Raw genomic sequence first — 9382 nt, forward strand, 5'->3', positions numbered from 1 at the left:
GGCAGCAGAATTGCTTGAACCCAGAAGGTGGAGGTTGTAGTGAGCTGAGATTGTACCATTTCACTGCGGCCTGGGTGACAAGGTCAAAACTTCATCTCAAAAAACTAATAACAATAATAGAACAGAAACCACTACCCTCACACATTTTAGACATGATGTAAAAAGAGAGCTTAAAAACAGTTTAACATATAAAATTTCTACAAATTATGCACATATCTGATTTTCAAAAACAATGAAAGAGCAATCAGATTTTACAGTCTCTTATGTGTCATGAAGAGGATTTTGGTTGTCACTTTAAAGGTAAAGGAAGGTGACTGAAGGAAAAGTAAAATGTTTAGAGATTTTAAATGATAAGATAAGACAGAAGATGTTTCCATGAGTTGTCTGTTGTACTCACTTTCACTTTCACCTACCTGGGAGTTTGGCTTCAAACTCATGTCTCTTCATATTCCAAGGTTCTTTTCCTTGCTCCAGACAGGTGATCAGGTCTGGCTTAGAGGCAGCAATACCTGTTTTATTAAAAATTACATGAATCTCGCACATATTCTCCAATTACCAACTTAACAGTGTGCTCAGTAAAAAGAATATAATAAAGTATTTTAGTAAAATAATTCTAAAATACTAATTTATAACAAAATATTTTAAAACATGTTTTAATTTTGTAAGTTTGTAATTTCACTACCTGGTACTACTAAATTAAAAAGCAGTGGCAATCAGATTTTAAGATGTAATAAACAGAACGTTACGCCACTAAATTTCTAAACTTGATGCTAATTTAGAGTGAAGGACACAGATCAGCTCAGGAATGTGGAAAGTTCAGATCAAAATTAAACATCTTAAAATTCATTTTTACCAGACAAATCTTGGCTTTTTTTTTTTAAACAGATCTGAAAGCAAAGATTCCTAATATTTATTCTACAAAAAAGAACAAATGAACGAATGAAAGCAAGCAAGCAAGAAAACTTATAGAATATATTATTAAATTGTGTATTGAAGTTATGCTCACCCAGGAAGACCAGGTTTCCATAATTCTCTAACATCACATTTCTATATAAACTCCGTTGTGCAGTGTCCAGGCATTGCCACTCTTTTCGAGAGAATTCTATGGCCACATCCTTAAATGTCAACACTCCTTAAAAAATACACGCACACATACATATTAAACAAATGGAAAATAAGAAGAATTTTTAATTTGACTTAAGGTAAAACAAAAATAAAGACTGCTGCTTCTTACTGACAAGAGTGACTGACAATATCTAATCAATAACTCTCAACACAGAAATATTCTCTAATGTATTCTCTAATTGTGAGAAAAGAAAATGGCATAAGGTCTACAACATCAACATACAGATGGTACTTATCTGTTTAATGAGGTAGGAAACTGAGGGCATAAACACTTACATGTACATTTTTGAATGCTACATTTACATCATCAAGAATGCACTGTGTAAATTTTTCAGATGGAAAAGACATACCGAGTTAGAAAGTACTGCTGAAATTTTAATGTGTGCAATTAACTGGAGATATTAATGCAGATTATTTTTTCAGAGAATCTGGAAAACAATCTGAGTTTCCGAATCTCTAACAAGCTCACCACCAATGCCAATGTTTTTGGCCAAAGTAAACTATTTTGTCAAATATCCAATAAGTGAACAAGCCTGTGTGTTTTTCAGTTTTTCTAGCCTGTAAACAAAGATGAGATTTTTTGTTTTTCAAAGACAGATAAATGCAAAGAAAACCTAAGAAAGGGCAATCTACCAGATTAAAAGTGATTGTTTATTTACATCAACTGCATAAAGAAACTTAATAATGAAAAGAAAAATAATTAACTCCAGAGAAAAAATTCTGTCACAAAGCTTATTAAGTAAGTGGTTTATTAACATTAACTGCATGACATTTCTATGATGGGCTGAGGTACACAAAGGACACAGCATCACTGCCCCCTCAAAAGTTACTTACAGTGTGACTTTAATCATAAAGAAACAATAGATTTACCAGGAGTGGGGGCTCATGCCCTTAAGCGGAGCACTTTTGGAGGCTGAGGCAAGCAAATCAGAACGTCAAGCTATCAAGACCATCCTGGCCAACATGGTGAAACCCCACCTCCACTAAAAATAAAAAAAATTTACAAGCATTCCTATAACCCAACAATTAGAGAGCCAAATCACACATAAACTTTACAACTGCTATGAAAAGAATAAAATACTTAGAACTACAGCTAACAAGGAATGGGATGGACCTCTTCAAAGAGACCTAAATACCACTGCTCAACTAAGAGAGCACACAATCAAATGGAAAAGCATTCCATTTTTATGGACAGAAAGAACATGAGGCTGGGTATGGAGGCTCATGCCTGTAATTCCAGTATTTTTGGAGGCTGAGGTGAGTGGATCACCTAAGGTCAGGAGTTTGAGACCAGCTTGACCAACATGGAGAAACCCTGACCAACATGGAGAAATCCTGAATCTACTAAAAATACAAATTTAGCTGGATATGGTGGTGCATGCCAATAATCCCAGCTACTTGACAGGCTGAGGTAGAATAATTGCTTGAACTGCTAGAACCCAGGAGGCAGAGGTTGTGGTGAGCTGAGATCATGTCATTGCACTCCAGCCTGAGCAATACGATCTCAAGAAAAGAAAAGAAGAAGGAAGAATGAACATAATGAAAATGGCCATACCGCCCAAAGTAATTTATGGCTTTGATGCTATTCCCATCAATTTACCATTGACATTCTTCAGAGAATTAGAGAAAGAAACTACTTTAAATTTTATATAAAACTAAAAATGAGCCTGTATACCCAAGACAATCCTAGGCAAGAAGAACAAAGATGAAAGCATCAGCCTACATGACTTCAAGCTATACTACAAGGCTACAGTTACCAAAACAGCATGGTACTGGTATAAAAACAAAACACATACCAATAAAACAAAAAGATCTCAGAAATAACACCACACATCTCTAACTATCTGATATTCAACAAACCTGACAAAAAGAAGCAATTGAGTAAGGATACTCTATTCAATAAATAGTCCCAAGGAAACTCACTAGCTATATGCAGTAAATTAAAACTGAACCTCTCACTTATATCTTCTACAAAAATTTACTCAAGACGAATTAAAGACTCAAATGTAAAACCCAAAATTATAAAAATTCTGGGAGAAAACCTGGGAGGCCGAGCACAGTGGCTAATGTCTGTAATCTCAACACTTAAGGAGGCCAAAGTGGAAAAATCACCTGAGATTGGGAATTTGAAACCAGCCTGACCAACATGGAGAAAACCCGTCCCTACTAAAAATACAAAAAATTAGCTGGGTGTGTGGTGGCACATGCCTGTAATCCCAATTATTTGAGAGGCTAAGGCAGGAGAATTGTTTGAACCCAAAAGGCAGAGGTTGTGATGAGCCAACATTAGTCATTACATTCCAGCCTGGGCAACAAGAGCAAAACTGTCTCAAAAAAAAAAGAAAAAGTAAACCTAAGAAATACCATTTAGGACATAGGCATCCGCAAGAACTTCATGACAAAAACACAAATGCAATTGCAACAAAAGCCAAAATTGACAAACTAATTAAACTAAAGAGCTCCTGCACAGAAAAAGCCATCATCAGAGCAAAAAGGCAACCTACACGATGGGAGAAAATTTTTGCAATGTCTTCATCTGATAAAGGCCTGATATCCAGAAGAATCTTTTAAAATTTTACAAGAAATAGACAAATAATCTCCTCAAAAAGTGGGGAAAAGATGAACAGACACTTCTCAGAAGACATTTACCAAGCCAACAATCATATGAGAAGTAGCTCAATATCACGGATCATTAGACAAATACCAATCAAAACCATACTGAGATATCATCTCACACCCGTCAGAATGGTGATTATTAAAACATCAGAAGTAATAAATACTGGTGAGCTGTGGAAAAATAGGAATGTTTTTACACTGCTGGTGAAATGTACATTAGTTCAACCATCATGGAACACAGTGTGGTAATTCCTCAAGGACCTAGAACCAGAAACATGTTTTTACCCAGCAATCCCATTACTGGGAATACACTCAAAGGAATACAAACCATCTACTAAAAAGACACATGGACATGTATGTAATAGTTTATTGCAGCACTATTTACAACAGCAAAGAAATGGAACCAACCCAAATGCCCATCAAAAATACTGGATAATAAAATATGGTACATATACACCAGGGCATATTATGCAGCCATAAAAAGAAATAAGATTATGTCCTTTGCAGGAACATGGATTAAGCTTGCAGTCATCATCCTCAGCAAACTAACACAGTAATAGAAAACCAAAAACCTCATCTTTTCACTCACAAGTGGGAGTTGAACAATGAGAACACATAGACACAGGGAGACAAACACACACCAGGGCCTGTTGTAAAGTGGGGAAAAAGGGAGGGCACCTAGAGGACGGGTCAATATGTGCAGCAAGCCACCATGCAAACCTATGTAATAAACCTGCACGTTCTCCACATGTATCCTGGAATTTAAAAATAAAATAAGTATTCAGTATTTCATCATTGCTGGGCAGGTCGCTCACTCTGTAATTCCAGAACTTTGGGAGGCCGAGGTGGCTGGATCACCTGAGGTGAAGAATTCCAGATCAGCCTAACCAATATGGAGAAACCCTGTCTCCACTAAAACTGTAAAAACTAGCCAGATGTGGTAGCCTGTAATCCTGGTTGCTTGGGAGGCTGAGGCAGCAGAATCACTTGAATTCTAGATGTGGAGTTAGCAGTGAGCTAAGATCATGCCATTGCACTCCAGCCTGGGCAACAAGAGCAAAACTCCATCTAAAAAAAAATTCATTATTAAGAAAGCCATTTTTTTCTTGTTCTCCATCTCTAGGATTTCTTCTCAGATAAGATTCTCTGGACAAATTACACCTGCATCTTGAGAATATGATTTGAATGGCGTCAGCACCACATGTTTACCTGCTGCCACCACACCCATGGGTGCAAGAATCAAGACAGAAATACTACAGCTATTTCTTTACTTTGTAACAGAAGAGATTGAGGAACAATAAGCTGCTCCACAGGCAAAAAATATATAAGTTTTTCCTCTCCTGTTCTCAGTTGCCCTCCCATGCCAACAATTTCTCCTACACTAAAGAAAATATAAGCTACATTTCTGCCCCTATGAAACCCTATGAAAAGGGGCTCTAGAACCACCCTTTAGCAAACAGGTGAAACTTAACTCTTACAAATGTATCTTGAACCCCCTCTATTTGATTGATTCTGGCCACAACTTACAGTCACATGAGACATTTAATTTAAACAGCATGGGCCGGGCATGTTGGCTCACGCCTGTATTCCAAGCACTTTGGAGGCCAAGGTGGGTGATCACCTGAGGTTGGGAGTTCAAGACCAGCTTGACCAACACGGTGAAACCCCATCTTTTAAAAAAAAAAAAAGCACCCCAGAACATTAATCAAAATCTACGACAGGAAGGTCACCAGTAAAGAGATTTTTGCAAATGAGTCACGTGATTCTAATTAGCAACCTAACTTATAATGACTTAAGTAAGCACTACCTCTCAAGTTTTAATGAGGCTACAATTACTTGGTAATTTTGGTCCCATCCTATGTAGTGTGACTCTACAGTTTTCGAAAGAGCCAATAAATGAGTGTTTAAATTAAATCCCCTGCCATTGCTGACATTGCTCCCCCAGGCTCATCATTAGCATTAGTTAGAGAAAGCAGGCCCAGCACAGTCTCTTATGCTTTGTACTCTCATCACAACACAAATACTTCTGGCACAAATAAAGACAACCAATCTCCATTTTAAAGTATCATAATCTTTGCTGGCTTTTTAAAGTTTACAGGGAAAACAGAAAGTGGCAACATCTGACTAAGTCTGCATTTACTTAATTATTTATTTATTGAGACAAATTGTTCTGTTACCCAGGCTGGAGTGCAGTGGTGAGATCTACACTTACTTTAATTTCCGCTTTTGAAGTTTAAGTGATTCTCCTGCCTCAGCCTCCCAAGTAGCTGGGACTACAGTTCTGTGCCACCATGACTGGCTATTTTTTTTCTTTGTATTTCAAATAGATATCTTGGCCAGAATGGTCTCAAACTCTTGACATCAAATGATCAGCCCATCTCAGCATCCTAAAGCACTGGAATTACTTGTGTGAACCACCGTGCTGGGCCTTAAAAATCTGTATTTAGAAAACAACATAGACACATATACTAATAATATGTTTATTAAGCAGATACTATGTGCTCAAGAAGATTTTACAGAGCACTGTAATAACACATTATGGGACTTAATTCTAATAACAGCCTATGCACTGATTCTAAGGACTCAATAAATCCAAATATTTAGAAAAAAACTTAGAATATTTATTTCTTCCCATTTCTCTGTCATGGATTTTATTTAAAATGTATAAAATAAAATATAAATACAGACAAATGGGAGTCATATAGAAATAAAGAGTTTAATGTAATTTACAAAAATTGATATTGTGTTTATATTTAGTTTTTGTGCCTTATGGAGAAACTACTAGATGTGCAGGAACAGAAAACAAGTTGCTAAATAGAATGTCTGTGCAAACACTAATTTTAAAGTTAAAAATTTGAAATTAAGACACTAAAATACATACTTTACATTTCTGATTTATCTGTTTTTTTTTATTAAAAAATTGTGAGCATGAGCTCTATAAGTAGAACAAGATTCATCACTCAAAACTCTGATCCCCACTCACACAGGACTGAGAAGAATGCTTGTCCAACCACCAAACTGGAAAACTTCATAACTCACGGGACATTCAAATACAAAAAAGAGTCTTGTCTAAATAGTGGAAAAAAATTAGCCTTAGACTGAACATTGCCCAAGTGTCCTCTAAAAAGGACAGAGAAAGCAGAATTCCCACCTTCGAGACCAGCAACATTCATGCACCAGAGAAGACAGAGAGCCAGGTAAAAGCAACAGCAGACCAGCATAACGATTTAATGAAAATGGAAGGACATGAGCAGCCAGCCACTGAGCCCTGCACCATTGGGAACTCTCAAAACAGATTCTATAAAATTATGTACAGTTCTCTTGATCCACCCAAGATGGCTGATCGCTAGCAGCTCGGGATTGTAGCTCCCAGTGAAAGTGCAGAGAACAAGAGGACGCCACACTTTCAGATGAATTTTTGCTGCTCACAGATCAGGAGATTCCCAGAGGAGGAGCCGCATGGGTAACCAGCGCGACTCTTGTGGCTGGCAGGGCAGTTTTGCTGGGGCCTCGGTGCAGTGGTTCTTGGTGCAGAGTAAACGCGACTGGTTCCCCCTTTTGGCCAACGTTTGGAGCTCTGGGAAAACAGAGTTGCCTATTCAGCTGATTGAAGAACAGACTCAAAAAGGAAACCAGACCGGAGATTCCCAGGCAGAAAAGCACCATCAATCTTAACGCTGCTGTTTTAGCCGGTGCAGTGGGTTGCTCAGACTCGGGCACTGGGAATCAATAAATTGGACGTCCACTCAGAAACCTAATTAGAAAGTCGGTAAATACAAAGACCACAGGTGGATAAATTTATAATGAAGGGAAGAAACCAGCCTAAAAAGGCTGAGAATACCCAAAATCAGAATGCCTCTCCCTCCACAGGGGATCACAGTTCCTCTTCAGCAACAGAACAAGGCCTGATGGAGAATGACTGTGTTCCATTAACAGAAGTAGGTTTCAGAAGGTGGATGACAAGAAACTTCTGGGAGTTAAAATAACTTGTTCTAAACCAATGCAAAGAAACTAAGAACTTTGAAAAAAGGTTTGACGAAATGCTAACGAGAATAGACAATATAGAGAGGAATATAAGTGAATTAATGGAGTTGAAAAACACAACACGAGAACTCCGCAAAGTATGCACAAGTTTTAACAGCCAAATTAATCAAGCAGAAGAAAGGGTATCAGAGGTCAAAGACTAACTTAATGAAATAAAATGAGAAGACAAGAATAGAGAAAAAAGGATAAAAAGGAATGAGCAAAGTCTCCAAGAAATATGGGACTATGTGAAAACACCTAATCTACGTTTGATAGGTGTACCTGAATGCAACTAAGAGAATGAATCCAAGCTGGAAAATACTCTTCAGGATATTTTTCAGAAAAACTTTTTCAACCTAGCAAGGCAGGACAATATTCAACTCCAGGTAATACAGAGAACACCACAAAAATATTTCTGAAGAAGAGAAACCCCAAGGCACATAATTGTTAGATTCACCAGGGTTGAAATGAAGGAGAAAATACTAAGGACAGCCAGAAAGGTCAGGTTACCCACAAAGGGAAGCCTATCAGACTCACAGCAGATGTCTCAGCAGAAATCCTACAAGCCAGAAGAGAGTGGGGGCCAATATTCAACATCCTTAAAACAAAGAACTTTCAACCCAGAATTCATATCCAGCCAAACTAAGCTTCACAACTGAAGGAAAAATAAAATCTTTTGTGAACAAGCAAGTACTCAGAGATTTCATCACCACCAGGCCTGCTTTACAAGAACTTCTGAAAGAAGCATTACACATATAGACAGGAACAACCAGTATTAGCCTTTCCAAAAATATACCAAAAAGTAAAGCGTATCAACATAATGAACAATTTACATCAACTAATGGGCAAAACAGCCAGCTAACATCAAATGGCAGTAATCCTAAATTTAAATTGACTAAATCCCCCAATCAAAAGACACAGCCAAAACCCATCAGTATGTTGCATCCAGACCCATCTCACATGCAAGAATACACAAAGACTCAAAACAAAGGGATGAAGAAAGATTTACCAACCAAATGGAGAGCAAAAATAAACAAATAAATGAAAAGCAGGAGTTGCAATTCTCACCTGTGATAAAATACATTTTAAAGCAACAACGATCAAAAGAGGCAAAGAAGGTCATTACATAATGGTAAAGGATCAATGCAACAAGAAGAGCTAATGATCCTAAATATATACGCACCCAATATAGGAACACCCAGATACATTAAGACTTATAAAGAGACTCAGACTCCCACACAATAATAGTGGGAGACTTCAACATCAATATTAGATAGATCAATGAGACAGAAAATTAATAAGGATATCCAGAACTTGAACTCAGATCCAGAACAAGTAAACTTAATCAACATTTATAGAACTCTCCACTTTAAATACACAGAATATACACTCTTATCAGTACCACATTACACCTACTCACAGGTTTAAATAAAATATTGGTTGGCTACTTGTGTGTTATTTTCTTCCCTCATTTTTTTTCTGTCTCCATTATTAAGCACAATTATTGGCATAAAAGAGGTTTTTAATACCCATTTTTAGACTGCATTCTAGCCTCCCGTTCTCTCTCCCTCTTCCTTTCTTCCTCTCCTTTTTTTTCTTTTTGTCTTGTCAAATAAAA

General features: G+C 37.2%; 1 protein-coding gene across 1 annotated transcript in view; it reads right to left on the minus strand.

The window, feature by feature from the left end:
- Positions 1 to 405: 405 nt before the first annotated feature.
- Positions 406 to 9382, minus strand: part of LOC144576521 (zinc finger protein 738-like) — a 28693-nt gene continuing 19716 nt past the window's right edge. Inside the window, exons 3-5 of the mRNA XM_078359894.1 lie at positions 9294 to 9368; positions 1007 to 1132; positions 406 to 509 (exon numbers count right to left, since the gene is read on the minus strand). Of these exons, the coding sequence (XP_078216020.1) occupies positions 406 to 509; positions 1007 to 1132; positions 9294 to 9297 (234 nt within the window). The 5' untranslated portion in view covers positions 9298 to 9368. The remainder of the gene's footprint in view (positions 510 to 1006; positions 1133 to 9293; positions 9369 to 9382) is intronic.

The sequence above is a fragment of the Callithrix jacchus genome, chromosome 22 (genome assembly GCF_049354715.1).
Source record: "Callithrix jacchus isolate 240 chromosome 22, calJac240_pri, whole genome shotgun sequence".
Lineage (NCBI taxonomy): Eukaryota > Metazoa > Chordata > Mammalia > Primates > Cebidae > Callithrix > Callithrix jacchus.